The sequence below is a fragment of the Moschus berezovskii genome, chromosome 21, assembly GCF_049115385.1.
Source record: "Moschus berezovskii isolate FMDL1 chromosome 21, NW_MosBer_1.0, whole genome shotgun sequence".
NCBI classification, from domain to species: Eukaryota; Metazoa; Chordata; class Mammalia; order Artiodactyla; family Moschidae; genus Moschus; species Moschus berezovskii.
In genome coordinates, this window is record NC_142480.1 from 36,933,553 (window position 1) to 36,949,575 (window position 16,023).

The 16,023-nt window shown below is 58.0% G+C and overlaps 1 protein-coding gene and 1 long non-coding RNA gene across 8 annotated transcripts in view; one reads left to right on the forward strand and one right to left on the reverse strand.

The window, feature by feature from the left end:
- The first annotated feature begins 4,150 nt into the window (after nucleotides 1-4,150).
- LOC129550433 (uncharacterized) lies at nucleotides 4,151-15,117 on the forward strand. Of its 7 annotated transcripts, none has more exons than XR_008684827.2 (5): nucleotides 4,151-4,446; nucleotides 4,744-5,369; nucleotides 5,990-6,083; nucleotides 11,850-11,973; nucleotides 12,055-15,117. It is a non-coding gene; the product is annotated as an uncharacterized LOC129550433 (long non-coding RNA). The 7 variants fall into 7 exon arrangements; XR_008684828.2 differs by having other exon boundaries at nucleotides 4,157-4,446; nucleotides 5,140-5,369; XR_008684830.2 differs by lacking the exon at nucleotides 4,151-4,446 and having other exon boundaries at nucleotides 4,458-5,048; nucleotides 5,140-5,369.
- Nucleotides 8,105-16,023, reverse strand: part of CSPG4 (chondroitin sulfate proteoglycan 4) — a 35,671-nt gene continuing 27,752 nt past the window's right edge. The window contains exons 6-10 of the mRNA XM_055418105.2: nucleotides 15,582-15,780; nucleotides 15,368-15,502; nucleotides 15,111-15,277; nucleotides 11,351-11,534; nucleotides 8,105-11,074 (exon numbers count right to left, since the gene is read on the reverse strand). Coding sequence (XP_055274080.2) covers nucleotides 9,240-11,074; nucleotides 11,351-11,534; nucleotides 15,111-15,277; nucleotides 15,368-15,502; nucleotides 15,582-15,780 — 2,520 coding nt within the window. The 3' untranslated portion in view covers nucleotides 8,105-9,239. The remainder of the gene's footprint in view (nucleotides 11,075-11,350; nucleotides 11,535-15,110; nucleotides 15,278-15,367; nucleotides 15,503-15,581; nucleotides 15,781-16,023) is intronic.

Genomic DNA, 16,023 nt, shown 5'->3' on the forward strand with positions numbered 1-16,023 from the left:
ATCTTCCTGACCCAGGAATTGAACCAGAGTCTCCTGCATTGCAGGCAGATTCTTTACTAACTGAGCTACCAGGGACTTGTGCTTAGGTCCTCTCTTTTTCTCGCTTCACATCCACCCGCGAGCAAAGTTTCTCAAAAGAGAGCCCCCATTGGATCTGTTTCACCCTCTCACCACGAGTCCCAAGCCAGTGCCTTGCTTGCCCAGACTACTGTAGTAGTCTCCAAACACTTCTGTTGTCTCCTCCTCCCGAAGATCTGACAGGAGCCAGAGTGAGCTGTTGGGTTTTTTTGATATTTCTTTGTTTGGCTGTGTTGGGTGTGTATATGTGCAGCTGCCGCATGTGGGCGCCTCCCTGCGGCCACTGCAACCACTCTAGTTGTAGTTCGTGGGCTTGGTTGCCCCTCGGCACATGGGATCTCAGTTCCCTGACCAGGGATTGAACCCGTGTCCCCTGCATTGGGAGGCAGATTCTTAACTACTGGATCATCACAGAAGTCTCCAGAGTGGTTTTTAAGACCATACTCTAAATAAAATCACATCTGTCCCGTGCTTTCGACCTCCAGGGCATCCTGCTGTTCTTAAGAGAGATTCCTAACTCTTATCACAGCCACAAGGTCCCTTTGATCTCACTGTGGAATCCTGTGTATTTTGGTCACAGAATTCCAGACCTACTGAGCTGCTATTTCTCAAGCTTTTTATACCTCAGGACCTTTGCATTTGTGGGTCCCCTCTGTCTGGAATGTTCTTTTTTTCTGCCTTCCAACAAAAAGCTATATTTAGCATCTAACATGGGTACTTTTAAGTACTTGCAGAGGAGACTGTGTGATATCTAGAGTTTGCTGGAAGCAAGGGATGCTGGGAATAAGACACTGGCCCCAGATTGATAACTGTTTTTCCTCCCAAATGTCTGTGTGGTTTGAACCTCAGTTAATTCAGGTTTTTCCTTAAAACATCACCTCCTTGGAGAAGCCTTCCTTGACTTCTTAGTTCTAGTGTTTTGTATCTTTACCCTGCCTTTTTCCTTCATTTTGCTTATTATCAGTTGCCAATTATATATGTACATGTATTTAACTTTTTATTTTGGAAAGTTTCCAGCATATACAAAATAGAGAAACTAATATAGTATCATGGATTGCTGTGTCCATACCTGAGCTTCAACAATTATCAACGCTGGGCCAGTATCTTACTCCCTCACATTTGTTGCTTCCAGAAAACTCATATCACACAATCTCCTCTGCAAGTTAGATGTTAAATGTATCTGTTTGTTAGAAGACAGCCTTCAGGGGACCTGGGGTCACTCTGCTGTGCCCAGCATGGTGCCTGGCTTATAGCTGGTGACTCAGAATGTCTACATGGCTGTGTCTCGGGTCTCTGGGGAGGAGGTGTGTGTGGGTTCTGGTTTGCACAGGTCGGCTGCTGTCAGGGAGTGAATCTGCATGTCTGCGTGCATGGCCACATGTGGCAGTCCCTTAAATTGTGTGTGTGCGCACACGTGTGTGTTGCCACAGCAGCTGGTGGCTGAATGCATGCTTCCCCGCTGATGTCATCTCCCACACCCCCTAGGAGCCAGTGACTTGCTCTGCGGAGTCCTTCCCTCTTCCTAAGCAAAGTGTGGGTGTGAATGGGCGGGAGGGATCAGATCCTGCCCCCCCACCCCGCCCCGCTTTAGAGGGCTGGGTTCAAGGCCAGAGCAGAGAGCCCCTCCCTGTTCCTCTCTGGTTAGCGGGAGGCTGTACTGTCCCAGCCGGCCGAGCGGGCAGCCTCCTTCCCTCCCTGGCACTGCAACCTGCCCTGTTGGCCTTGGCTGGCTGGGGTGTGGGGTACATACGTATGAGTGTGGTGGTGTTCCAACCTGACCAACTCTTCAGGCTCCTCGGGTGACTCCTGGGTAACTGGGCGAACATGGCCACTCACACAGAGGGTGACTGGGTTCGGAGCTCTGGTCCAGGTCTCAGGGCCCCCAGCTTCCTACCCTGGTTCTGTGTCATAAGGGGTGGACACTGGGGGCATGGGCAGTGGGAAGGAGTGCTTCCCCCCCAGCACCGGGCTTACCCTTGGGGGCTGCTTGTGCTCAGATCTGGCTTCCAGAGGAGCGTCTCTCAGTCTGCTCTCAGAGCCCTGTCTGCTCCAGGGCCTGTCTTCTCCTCGCTCAAGCTCTGCATCATCTTCCTCCCTCTTAATACTCTGACTTAACCTCAGGCAAGTCCTGTGACTCAATGGGGAGGCAGGAGGTCAGAGTGGGGCTGCTGGCTTCTCCTACCCAGAACCTGACCCTTTGCTGCACACCTCACTCTCCCTGCCCAAGCCCAGCAAAGCACAAGCTCCCACGTCCATCTTCTTCAGGTGGGGGATGCATGCATCCGGCCTTCCAGGAAGACTGAACATTTGTTCAGCACCTACTGTGCTCCAGGCACTGTGGCAGCTGTGATAAATTACGAAGATCACAGTGACACCAACCTGGAAGCACCTACAACATGCCAGACCTACGCCAGGCAATTCAACAGCAACTGCTGTTACCACAGCGACTCATCAGTGTCGACATTTACTGACTGTTTACACACATACTGAGAGTTCACTAAGAGCTTTGCAACAGCCATGACCCTTTCAAAGAAAGCCTTGGTCAGTTGCTCTGCTAGGTCCTAACTCAGGCAGAGGAGCGGGAGTTGGCCTGGGCCTCTGACTGGACACATTGCACAGATGCTGGAAGGGATAGGAGATGGGGCAGAAATGAAGCAGTGGGGCTCTAGGCAGAAAGCAGGCAGCCTGCTCCTCCCAACTGGCTCTATCCTCTCTGGTTATCAATGATCCCTCACAAGTTACAGCAGGTGGGTGGACTCGTACAAGTTCACTGGGCAGCACAGTCACCACCTCTGTGCTCCCTCCTTCAGTTCATGGATTCTGCCCCCAGACTCTGAGGTCCTCAGGGCAGACCGTGGGGCAGAAGAGCAAAGGTCCTGAGGCCTGGAACCTTCTCGGAGTCCTCAGACCTTGCCCCAGCCATCTGTGCAGGTGCCACCCTCACAAGGCAACCTTTTAGCCGGGTTGACTCAGAAGGGGCCTTTCCGGCCTGAGTCACTGCCTTCCAGGAGTGCCCAGGCTCTGCCAGCCTCTCCCACCTGCCGGCTTGCTCAACAGCCCTGTACAACAGGCTCCACCTTCCTCAACAAGACCCAACAGGCTTCCCCCCGCTGTTCTCTGGTTCTTGGCGGTCTCTGCCCTGGTCAGCATGGCTGGCAGCCCTGGCCCACTTGCGTTTGCTCTGCTGCCTTTGTGGGAACCAGGAATCTCACTGCTGGGAGAGGCATCGTTGGCATCTGGAGGGGTTTGGAGACTCGAGGAGGCACAGCTCTGCCAGCGGATTGCCGTGTGACTGTGGCAGGGCACTCCTGTAATGTTGGGACTCTGAGCCCCCAAGCTGAATGCAGGCGGTCCCGCAGTGGTTAGACCAGCTGGGCCAGGAAGGTTCTGGCAAGGGGCTGGAGCAGCAGGGGAGCCTGAGTGGTAGAGGTTCTAGTTTGTTTCCCGCCTCCTGCCCTGTGTAATCCATTTTGACTCTCTGTCTGGTGGGCTTCCACACTTAACTTGGTTAAAGTGTTCTGCCCATGAGATTCTGAGCAGACAGACCCCAGGTGTCTGGGTGGGAGGGAGCCATGGTTCGGGTGTGGAGGGACAGAGAAGAGTCTGGGAGGGAGAGAATCAAACCTGCCCCTTAGAAACCTGAGGTCTGCCGGGACTTGAGAGGGGAGGCCGGAGCCGGAGCAGCAGTGGGGAGATTCATTAGCTCTCCTGGGGGATGAGGGAAGCTGGGAAAGCAGGTCTGAGTGGGACTGGTGGTGAGAGACCTCTGGGTCTGTGGGGAGGGGCTGTATTCTGGCAATAGATGTTGGCTGATCATCTTTGCATGCCTAGCATTGGGCTGGCATGACCCTGCCCCAAGGGAGCACACAGAGTTGAACTGTTTCCTACAAGGTGTAGGCCTTCTGCAGGGAGGGGCTGCAAGGCTGGGACCTCACAGGCTGGGGGCCTCCAAAACCTGGGAGGGGAGGGGACTTGGGTGCTCCAAAGGCAGTCCCAGTAGCAGGGCAGCACACAGGCTGGAGGGCAGAGCCAGCATTTATTTTGGGGGGGCAGAAGAGTTAGCTTGGAAGCCTCTGTCCAGCCCCTCCTGCTCCTCACAGGTTGGAGAGTTCTGGGGAGGCCCAGCCCCACTTCCTGATCAGGCTGGGAGGTAGCCGGGCCAGCGGCTTCTTCCCTCTTCTACTGACTGCTGTGCCCCGCCCTGGAGGAGACCCAACGCACTGACGGGTAACCTTGGCTGGACACCTCCCTTCTTCGTCCCTCCCTCTGCAGGTTGGGAGGGGCCAGAGAGGGAAGGACGGGCTAGATCTCAGACGGCTTGGTGCACAGAGCTGCTGCACTGTCCAGGGACCTGTCTGTCACTGGGAGGTAAGGGTGGGAGTGGGCAACTCCTTGCCTACTCTCTTCGCTGGATCAGACCTACCTGCCGGTTTCACCCTCCCCTGCTTCAAGGACTTAGACAACCTAGCTAATTTGGACTTCAGGACTGACACCTGAGCCCTTTGTGACCTCACAAAGCTTCAGAAGGAAGCCTCGGGTTTAGCTCCAGGCTAAGGGCTACCTGAGCTGGCAGTTCCTAGGTGGGGACCAGGGGAGCCGTGTTAAGGTAGAAAAGTCACTTCTGAGCCACTGGTTGATTTAAGCAAGGGCTGCTTCTGTCTTTAGGGACTCCCAGGACATCTGAAGTGTGACGAATACAGTACCACCCACCAGTTATCCTGGTGGCCACAGGGGGCTCTCCGAGGAGTTGGCACCTTTTATGACAACAACAGCCGTCAGTTAAATACTGTACCTCATTGCACTGAGAATGGACATGTGAGCAGAAGGTGGGCTGGGCATGCTCAGCATTAGCACTGCGTGCCTGCTTCTTCCATGGAAAGACCCGGCGCTCTGTAAGGAGAAATGAAGCAGCCAGAGCTGGAGGCCCTCCCACTCTGGGCTTCCCCGCACCAGCCAGCTCACGCCACTAGGTTAGGGCACACATGGTGTGGCAGTTACTCACTGGTATGTCTGGGGCTCTTCAGGAAGGGCTGGGTATATTTCTGTTTGCATCTCCCACAGGATTTTTGGCACCAAGCGCCCTTGCCAATGCCTGACTAATCCCAGCGGTGATTACCCAGGGATGACATTAACTATGAGAGGACCTAGGACGGGACAGGGGCTGCAGAGAGAGGAGTCCAGCACGTCTGGTTCCCCCACCTTGGTTCCACTCCTTGCCAGGGCTCCCTCACATGTGCCAGCCAGGAACAACAGACCCAACCTGAGAAGCTGGGGGGAGGCGTTGCTGCCAGGTACCTCCAGCCCTTTAAGATCTGGAATATTCAGGGCCCAGAGGAAGATACTAACACCCTTGGCAGTTCCCATTGGTCAGGAGAGATTGGTTGTGGGGAAGGAGGACCATTTCTCTTGCTTCCTATTGGAGGACAATGGTTCCAGCTCTGTGGGTTCTACAGCCGCCCCAGCAACTCCACTTAAAGGGCCAGCTCATAAAATGAGGAGAGGGGCTCAAAGGAAGCCCCCCCCCCCTTTTTTTAGAATCTAAGAGGCTAAACCACTGAGGGTGGTAGACAAGGCTTCTTCCAAGCTGGGGACCTGGGCCCCTCTGGCAAGCCCTACCCTGCTCCCCACACCCCTTTCCACCATCTTTCCCACAGTGGGGTCACTGCGGAAGTGAGTTCGGACCTGGTGATGGGCCGCATATCTTGGGTCCCACACAGCCAGTTTCTGGGACTGTGGGAGGACTATAGGCAAGGGGCACTCAACTCTGGAGTCTGTGTACCTGTAAGTGCGTGTTTGTGTGTGTGTGTAGGGGGTACATAGGCAAGTATGTATCTCTGTGTTGTGTTTCTGAAGGTCTGAAAGTGCACAGCTGTGAGCACAAGCCCACGTTGTATGTGTGTGTGTCTAACAGGGTCAGAGGCTCCCGGACATTCCTGAGTGCTTGTACACAGGTTGGCTCCTATTCTCAGTGCCTGGGAGGAACCAGCTCCTTAAATGAAGGAATGGTGAGTTATTTTGTAAAGTGGATAGCAACCTCCTTAAGTTGGGGGTGCTTATCTGAAATCTACAAGGGATTTACCTAATAAACTGAGGCCCCGCGTTTAGAATGGGCTCTGAGGATGGCGTGTCAGTCAAAGACCCTCTCCCAGGTCCTGGCAGAGCCGCTGGCACAATGCCTGGGTGCCAGCCCACTGTCTAGCCCAGGCTTTAAGGAGCAAAAGCAGTATCGGCCTGTGCCAGCTATCTGGGGGCAGGGCAGGCTGGGCCACGTGAACAGAGAGGGTGTCGTCAGGCCTCTTGGGGGAACCTGAGCCGAGCCAGATCCTGCCTGGCGGGTCCGTCACCTTCATCTCAGCTTACACTAGCAGGGAAACTGGCTGCTCTGGGTGGAGGCTGGCCCCAGATATCAGGGCCCTGAGGATGCAGCCTTGAACTCCAGAGAGAAGCAGACCAGAGAGCGGGGTGTGGCATGGAGACACCCTTGGCAGGGCCCCTGGGTGAGGCTGGCGTGGGGTGGATTGGAGAGGCCAAGCTTGAAAAGGAAGCCAGAGCCAGGACTTTGGGCTCCGGACACAGAGGGATCTCTGCAGAGCCGCCACTTATGGGTCCTGGCCACCTTCCATGAGGGGGAGGCTGTCAGTGTGGTAACAGGAGCTGGCTGTGCTCAGGGGTCTGGTCTACCCAATGCAGGAGACATGAGACACAGTTTCGAACTCTGGGTTGGAAAGATCCTCTGGAGAAGGAAATGGCAACCCACTCCAGAATTCTTGCCTGGAGAATCCCCATGGACAGAGGAGCATGGTGGGCTACAGCCTATAAGGTCGCGAAGAGTCAGAAAGAATGAAGTGACTTAACACGCATGGATGGCTGCCTGCTGTGCGAGACTCTAGACAAGCCTCTTGCCCTCTCAGTCCCCCTGGGTCCTCTGGGGGCCCTTCCTGCAGTGACCTACCAGGATTCCAGGTTTTCTTCCCCAAACTTCTGAGAGTGGGGGGGAAGTCCTAGGAGGCTGGATGCTGAGATGTGAAGGGCATTGTGGGGAGGGGTGGTCCAGGGACAGCAGCGCGGGTGGGAGGGAATCTCCTCTCTTGCCCTAATTCCTGGTTCAGATGCTACAGATGTGGCGAACATCAGAGAGGTGACGCTGCTGAGCTGCCAGAGGCTGGCTGGGGCCCTCCACCCCCAGTGCAGCTGTGCTCAGACCCCAGACGCCCCTCCCTTCACCCCTTCCCCTCCCCGGCCCTCCCACGTCCCCCCAGAGCTCAGACCACTTTCCTGCTGCTTTTCTTCTGAGGACTTCAACCTGCTCCCAGGGCCTGGGCTCTTCTCTGGGACCTAGAATCTGTCTCCATTGCCCATGACCCTGGGAGACCCTCTGAAGGGAAAGGACCAGAGAGTGGTGGCTCCTTGGCAACTCATGAAAAACCGTCCGAGGATGCTTTGTCTCAGATCTATCTCTGACTACAGGGACAGATGACTTTTTGGAACACTTGCTGCTTGCTCTGCCTTTGAAAAGAAGCACTCTTGGTCCTCTCGTTGGAAGGATTTGTTGTTTCGTTCCTCAGTTGTGTCCAACTCTTTGTGACCCCATGGACTGTAGCCTGCCAGGCTCCACTGTCGATGGGACTGCCTAGGCAAGAATATACTGGAGTGGGGTGCCATTTCCTTCTCCAGGGGATCTTCCCACCCAGGGATTGAACCCGTGTCTCCTGCATTGACAGATGGGTTCTTTACCTTTGAGCCAGTAGGGAAACCCTGTTGGAAGGGCAGAGACCAGCAGAAATCTTCCATGGGAAATTCTCCAGGGAACTGAGCAGAGGCACCTGTGGTGGTCTCCATCTGTCCTTGGCCCCGTGCCCCAGCCTTGGGATCCCCAAGTCCTGCTCTGTCCCTGGCCCCGTGCCCCAGCCTTGGGATCCCCAAGTCCCCCCCCTCCCCATCTTTGCTGTCCCAACCTCTTGAGAGGTGGAGCCCAAAACTCAGGCTAAGACATCTTCAGCTGGGGCTCTGAATGTTTCTTGGTTTTGTTTTTCTTTTCTTCAAGCTCCTTGGAGAGGGTCTAGCTTATCTCTACCAAACCAAAGCCCCATCCCACAAAGACTGGCCCACCATCCCGCACAGGTGGAGGCAGAGGAGGTCTGAAAGGCTCCAGGAGGTGGAAATTTAGGCCCCATCTATCCTGGTGACAGGCCTGGGGGTGTGCAGGCTAGTGTGGACGGGGGCCCAGCACACGGTCAGACAAACAACACACAGCCGTCCAGAACCTCTGAAGCACCTTTTATCCAGGCCTCACAGAGCCCAGTGCCCCCAAGTTCCCACCCCACAGTCCTCAAGGGGAACAGGCATTGCAGCACTCCAGGGCTTGAGACCCTGTATGCTCCCCAGCCCAGTCCTCTTCAGGGCCACAGACCCACTCTCGCCTAGCCATCAGCCCATCAAGGTTGGGCCTTGGGAGTGAGCTGGCCTCAGACCTTTCTCCATCCCTTACCCCAGGGGCTCCATCAGTCTGGGCTGGCTCAGCACCATGTTAAATAGCTTCCTTGCAATTCCCCTTAAATAAAACCATCCCAGAGCAACCCACCCACCTGGCACCCTGGATATATGATTCCACTGCTTATGCTTTTGAGAGAGTAGGGGGGACCCTCTCCTCCTGCCCTCTGCTCCAGGGAATAGCATCTCCCTGAAAAACCAGGGGAAGAAGTTTTCCTCCCCATCCTGGTGCAGAGATGAGGGGAGGCCTGGCATGGAATGGAAAATCCAGGAATCCCCATCTGTCCCCGCCATCCCTCTCTGCTCCTTGCCCTCTTAGCAGCCTGGGTCAAGTGTGACTTACCCAAGGTCACAGACCCAGGACTCAGAGTCCTGCTCATCTAGGAAGTGGCTCTGGTTTTGATCAACCACACTAGCTCCAGGTCAGGGGACTGACTCCGAGGCTGCCTCTGTTCTCGACCCCTTGCAGTTCTCCTGGCCGGAAGTAAGCTGGAAAGATTCCAGCTCTTGACTCTACTTGGTCCTGGATCCCTGGGCCTTCCTCCCAGCACCCTCCACACCCTGGTGTCCCCAGGGCCAGACTCAGACAGCACCAGGGCATGGGAGCAATGGGGCTGGGGCCTGAGCAAGCCTGTCCCTGGCCCAATTGGCATCTGGGCCCAGGCCAGGCCTCACACCCAGTACTGGCCATTCTTGAGGGCAGGGTTGGCTGTCCGGCAGAACTGCAGCAGCTCGGGGTCAGGCTGGCCCCCTGGTGGGGGCCCCTGGCCAGGCACTGCCGTCAGTGGGATAGCCTGGCCTGCCTCCACCTTGCGGAAGGTCTCGGCGTCACTGGCCAGGCCGTTTCGGGGCTTGGCAGTCAGCACCTGGACGTTGTGCTTGCCTGTCTTGTTGCGTTTGCGGAGGTAGAAGAGCAGAGGCACGATGAGGGCCAGAAGCAGGAGGACTAAGCAAATGGGGATGATGACACTGAACATGTTGGCCTCTAGGAAGCCCAGGAAGCCCCTGCTGGCTACAGGGGGCACGGGGCTGGAGGTCACTGGGCTTGGCCTGCCCGTGGGCGTGCTGCTCTCCGGCTCCCCGGCTTCGGTCCGAGCAGCCTCAGGCAGACTGAGCAGGGCTACTCTGTAGGTCCGAGCTGCGTTGAAAGGCTCCGTGGCAAAGTCCAGCGAGGCCACAGCGGGAGGGACACCCCTTGCCCACAGCTCCAGAGTGAGGCTGTCGCCCGTGGGGCCGGGAGAGCTACCCTCTGGCCTGCCCACCTCCAGCCCCAGCCGGCCATCCTCAAGGTCCTGCTGGGTGAACTGCTCCACAAGCTGGCCGCCCCGCGGCTCTGTCCTAGCCCGGGGCACTCTCACCACGCGGCCGTGCCGGGGTCCCGCCAAGAGCCGGAAACGCGGCACACTGCCCGTGCGGTTGGCCAGCTCTCCCGCATCTAAGACAGTGGGGTCCAGGCGCAGGGTGGCACCCTGGGGCCATGGCCCACCTGTCCACACGTGCAGCAGAGCCCTCACGGTGACGTTCACTGTGGCGGATGCATTGGCACCCCTGGCCAGCGCCAGGACGCTGAAGTGATCGTGAGAGGAGGAGAAGCTGGTGAAGGCAAAGGCCACGTCTCCCCGGTCCACCTGGAGCTGGCTGAAGGCTGTGGCAGGCTGCCCGCCCACCAGCAGATGCCCGTAATGTGGCCCCTGGGTGAGGCGGTAGGCTGCGTCCGGCTCCTCCCGATCAGAAACCACGCGGAGCTGCTGCCGGCTCAGGGAGGAGCGCCCTAAAGCTTGAGGCACCTCCAGGGGTGCCCGCAGCTGCACCTCAATGGCTGAGGGCAGGACATCCACGGCCAGGGACATAAGCAGGGGCGGGCTGGCCCCGTCGGACACGCTCAGCTGGAACACGCCCACCACGCTGCTCCCGTTGGCCACGAATGCCAGGCGTCCTGCATCCACGTCAGCCTGCGTGAAGCGGGTCACCGGCCCTGGGCTGGCCCCCGCCAGGCTCAGGAAGCCATTGTGGGGGGCCCGCTGCACCTCATACTCAATCTCCCCGGGAGCGGAGTCTGGGTCCACCACGCTCAGCTGGGCCCGGGAGACAGGGCTACGGGAGCCCCGGGTGAGTCGGAGCGGGACGGAGGCCTGAGGCTGTGGCGGCCGCTCATTCACATCACGCACTGTGATGGCGAAGGCCTCTGAGGTCTGGGGGCCCGCCACGGAGGCCCCCGCCGGCCCCTGGAGGTGGGCGCGGAAGCGGAAGCCATCCTGCTGGGTGCCCCCGCCGCCGTGGGCGTATACCAGCTGCCCTGCAGCCAGTTCGGACTGCAGGAAGTGGGGCCGCCCGGCGTGGAGGGGCTCCTCGGACACCAATAGCTGGCCCCGCGTGGGGAACTGCATGATCTGGAAGAGCACGTCGTGCTCCAGGCGCCGGGGCGATGGGACACTGGCCAGGAGGTTGGCGGCGTCGAGGGCTGCGGTGGTGATCTCGGCCCTCTGGCCTTCGGAGACCCAGAGACCTGGGGACGGGACACAGGCTGTGAAGGTCCCGTCCACCGAAGGGAGAGCTGTGGACCTTCAGACCAGAGTCTTCAAGGCCGGGTTGTCCCTCCCGCTCAGACCAGGCACCGCAGCCTGGGGCTCAGGGTCCCAGAAGGACCGGGATCGTATCCCCTTGCTGACCCCACCTGCCCATCCTCCCTGTAATGTACCAGGTCCTCAGAGCTGACATGAGCTACTGACCTTTGGCCTTGTGGCCCCCACCCCCAAATTTGCCAGCCCGTCATGCTGTTCACCTTTGTTCCTCCAGAGGCGGCTGGGGTGCTGGGGACAGGCAGCCTCGAAAGTCACGGTCACGGCAAGGGTGGCGACCATGTCGGGGGCAGGGGGTGAGGACAGCTGGAGCTCCAGGGCATCATGGGCCTCCCAGAAGGGCTCGGACGGCATCTCGTGCTCATACAGAATGTTCCCAGCATATACCTGCAGGGACACCCCACTGGTTGGATGAGATCCTGCAGGGCCTGGGACCCCTCCGAGGCTGGCACTAGCACCGGGCACTGGGGTCTCCCTGGCAGACCCCAGAGCCCAGCCACCCTCGTGACTCTCCCCAGTGTGCCTCGCTGTATGTCTCCTTCATCAGCTCAGGGGGTCGCCATAAAACAGTCACATGACGGTGAAGAGCTGGGCTCTGGATCCGGACGCCTCTGTCAAATCCCAGCTCTGCCACCTTGGGTGAGCCACCTCATCTCCCTGAGCCCTTGGGAAAGCAGTCTCTATCTGTTCTTCTCTCCACAGCAGCTCGGTACTCTTTTGCATGAAATCCCTGTCCCTCTTCCCTACTGAAGCCACCGCTTCCACCAATGCCCATCTTTTTCTCACCACGTCAGTGTCCGCCCAGACGGATCAGTCCTACCATCAGGTAACTATGCTATCCACCCATCTTAAAGAAGAAACTTCTGGCTTGACTTTTTACATCAACATATGTTCTTCCACCTTTTAGGCTCTTTGCAGCAAAAAGCCAGAAGGAGCAGTCTATGCGCTCCCCTGTGCAATCTTGAGCACACTCCCCTGACTTTGGTTCCTGCTGTTGCCAAGGGGACCATGGCCTCCATGTCACCGAATCCAGAGGCCGGTTCTCAGCAGCACTGGACACAAGTGAGCGTCCCTTCCTCCAGCCCACCCGATGGCTTCCAAGCGGTACTGCTCCCTTGGTTGACCTCCAGCCTCACTAGTTGCTTCTTCACAGACTCTCCTGCTGGTCCCGCCCCTTCCCCCTGATGTCTGTGTTTTGGCCTTGACACTCTGCCTACAGGCACCACCCGTGTGCTCTCACTGGGTCTCACGTCCTCAGATGCCAGCCACGAGACGACCCCTTTATTTGTCTCTCCAACCCCGGGCTTCACTCTCCTGAACTCCAGGCTCATAGCTGCCTGCTTCCTGGGCAGCTCCACTGGGATGTCTGAAGGACATCTCAAACTCAGCATATCTGAAATGACCTCTGACCTGCTCCGCCTCTCCCAGCCTTCCCACTGCGGAGGGCGTGGCTCTGTTCGGCCTGTGGCTCGGGTCCCCAGACCCTGATTCACCCCTGATTCCTTGCTTCCTCTCTTCCAGTGTCATCTCTGGCCTAGATCATTGCTGGAGCCTCCTAACTGTATACTGGCTCTCTCTCTGCCCCCCACGCATGCGTGCTAAGTCACTTCAGTCGTGTCCAACTCTTTGCAACCCTATGACCCTAGCCCACCAGGCTCCTCTGTCCATGGGGATTCTCCAGGCAAGGATACTGGAGTGGGTTGCCAGGCCCTCCTCCAGGGGATCTTTCTGACCCAGGGATTGAACCTGCATCTCTTAGGTCTCCTGCATTTGCAGGTGGGTTCTAACACAGAAGTCAGGGTGAGCCTTTAAAAATGTAAGTTGGGTTCTGTCAGTCTTGCTCAGACCGTGCAATGACTCACCACCCTTTGGCTTCAAAGACCCTGTGTGATCCGTTACCTGCGACCTCACCTCCTCCCTCTTCACTCCAGCCTCGCCCGCTCTTCTCTAGGGCCAGCTGTGTGTTAAACACCAAGGAGTAGTCTCCACTTCCATCAAGAAATCCACTCCCTCCCCTTCTAATCCCAGTGTGTCCTCTTGGCTTATCTTTTGTTTTCCCCTTTTAGGAGACACAGGAACTATTTTCCTTCTCATGGAAAAACAGGACTTGTGCAATAGTGAGAAGGAAGCCGACCGGGGTCACAGTGTGTGGGAGGTTCTAGGCTTCTATCTCACTACTGCACCGGGGTTGGGGTGAAGTGGGGAACCCTGCCCGGTCAGGAGGGGGAGCAGAGCTGGTCTAAGCAGGAGGTGCTCTTCAGAGGTTGTCCAGGAGAGGGAACACAAGCTTTTTAAGAAACTGAAAATCAGGTTGCGTGTGGGTGAAATACCCCAAAGGTTATATCTTGACCACTGATTTAAAAATATTAAATGCATGCGCAAGCCAAATAAAACACATCTGTGGGCCAGCTGTGGTCCATAAGGACTGCCAGCTGGGACCTCTGGCCCGGGGTTGACTGATGAGCAGGAAGGAAACAGAGATCCTCGGGAGCTGGGTGGTGGGAAGCTGGAGGTCTGGCTACATGAGGTACTTGTGGGTAGGGGGGCTGTCCGGTTGGGGATGAGGCAAGTCACAGGCGAGGTGGGGAGGGGTCCCTGGCCTCTGGGAACCAGCAGCATCCTTTGCTGAAAGAATCGTGGACCAGCAATCCAAAGGCATAGCCCCGGGATGGCTTCTCATTAGCCACAGGATCCAAATAAAGTCCCTTGACCTCTGTAAGCCTCAGTTTCCTTATCTGTAGAATGGAGACACCTCGTCCCTGCCTCTTCTCCACCCTCCACAGCTCAAAGTACTGTGCCACCATGGCACTGTCAGATCCCACCCAGTTCTGCCCTGCCCCTTCACCAAGGGGAGGGTGAATCTGCCTCAAAGCCTCCTCCAGCTTCCCTGGGTGGCGCTGCCAGCCTGGCCCCCTGGTGGCCATTCAACCAAGTCCACAGGGTCGGGGAGAGGCCTGAAGTCCTCCTCCTGCTCCACCCCCCTCCCTGGGCATCCCAGGGATTCAGGGTGCACAGCTGGCCTGCTGAATATTTAATTGTGGGGAGGGCTGGGAAGGGGTCCATAGCAGATGCTGGGAGCACAGAGAACCCCGGCCTGGGGGCGGCAATGTGAGACCCGAGAACCTCTTCCCACCCTTGTTACAGTTCCTTCCTGCCCTCACCTGGAAGGCATTCCCCCCACCACCCCCTGATGCGACAGGGAGAGCCTTCAGGGAGAGCCAAGGCTGCCCTGAAATGCTGCATGCCTCCTGCACTTACAGGGACCTTAATTTAAATGATGGCTGCTGGCCCCACTGGCCCAGGTGGCACAGAGCGCTCTGGGACCCCAACAGAAGCAGTCCGATGGTCTGCCTCTTCCCGTGGCTGAGAGTTCTAGCTTTCACTGGTGGCCTCTGCTCGGGGGCAGCTGTGTCCTGAAGCTGCCCTGAAGCATGGATGGCAGCTTCAGCCCCAGCTCGACTTACTCAGCAGCTTGTGTCCACGCGTCTGCTTTCAGGACCCACTCTGCCTCTTTCTGGCTCTTCACTTGAACCATGGGCTTACATCTCTGCCCACAAGCCCACCAGCTGCCTTCATCCCAAACTCTATCCCTCCCCAAACCAAACACTGTCCCCCACCAGCCACTGGGGTGTCTAGTGTCCCCTATGCAGTATATCTTTGCCTTAGTCCCCTAGGGTCCAAGTGCAGTTCCTTCTGGAAGCCAAGTCTGAGAACCTGATCCCTGCTCTGGGTCCCTAGAGCCCTGGTCTCCTGCGTCCTTCCTTTCCCTGGAACACTAAGCCCCATCCCTCCCCCATCCCCCAGCCTGGCGGCTTCTGGAAGGTGAGGCATGCAGGGCCTGGACCATGGCGGGCCCAGGGAGGTTGGAGATGGTACCCATGTCCACAAGTGTGTCCAGGGGGACAGTGGGCCTTAGACTGGATGGAGTCTAAGCCTCGAGTGGCTGAAGAGAGAGGCCCTTACCTCTGCCTGAGTGAAATTCTCCAGGGCTTCCCCGGTGCTGCCCTGCTGGGTGTGGAAGAGCCGGCCAAGCCGGGGTCCCTGCAACACCCTGTAGAGCAGGTGGTGGGGGTCAGTGCCCGCACTGGAACTGGCTCTCAGGCTCTGGCTGCTGAGCGGCTGGACGGACCCTGCAAGAGGCCAAAGGGGACTGTCGGCCTCTGACCAGGAGCCAGGGCCAGACCCGCGGAGGCAGAAGGGCCCTGGCGTGGCTCACCCACCTGGGCAGACCGTCAGCGTCCGGCTGCCCTCCAGGGAGAGGAGCAGCTGCTTCTGGGCTGTCACCCGGAAGAAGTGTCCCGTGGAGCTGTGCTCGCCGTCAGACAGGCTGAAGCGGAAACCTCCATCCAGGGCTCCTGGGAAAGGAGGAGAGTTGAGCCTCGCTGGCCCATGCCGGCAGTCAGCCTCGGGGCACCCCCACCTCTCGGCACCCACCTCTGTGTGAGAACAGCACAAGCCCGCTGTCTAGCTGGGCCTGGGTGAAGCTGTGGACCTCGGTGTCCGGTGCTGTACTCAGCACCACCCGTCCATTGCTGGGCCGCTCCAGGGTGTAGACCAGGTCCTCGGGTCCAGAGTCGCTGTCTGTGCCCCTAAGGGCCTCCGCTGGGATGGGCACCGTGGTGCCCTCCCACATCTGGGGATACAGGCCTGTGAGGGATCTGATTCCACCAAGCCTACCCACTTCATTCCTCCCAGGCCTGGGGGCATCATCAGGGCTCCAACTGCACCGCCATCCGGGGCTCCACCGCACAAAGGGGCCCTCCACCCCATTCACTTTCCCCTGTTGGCCCAAGGTTCCCACGCCCAGGCTCCCTGCTCTCCATCTGCCCTAGTCCAGCTTGTCCCTCAAGGCCAGCCCATGTAGCCCTACCCCAGG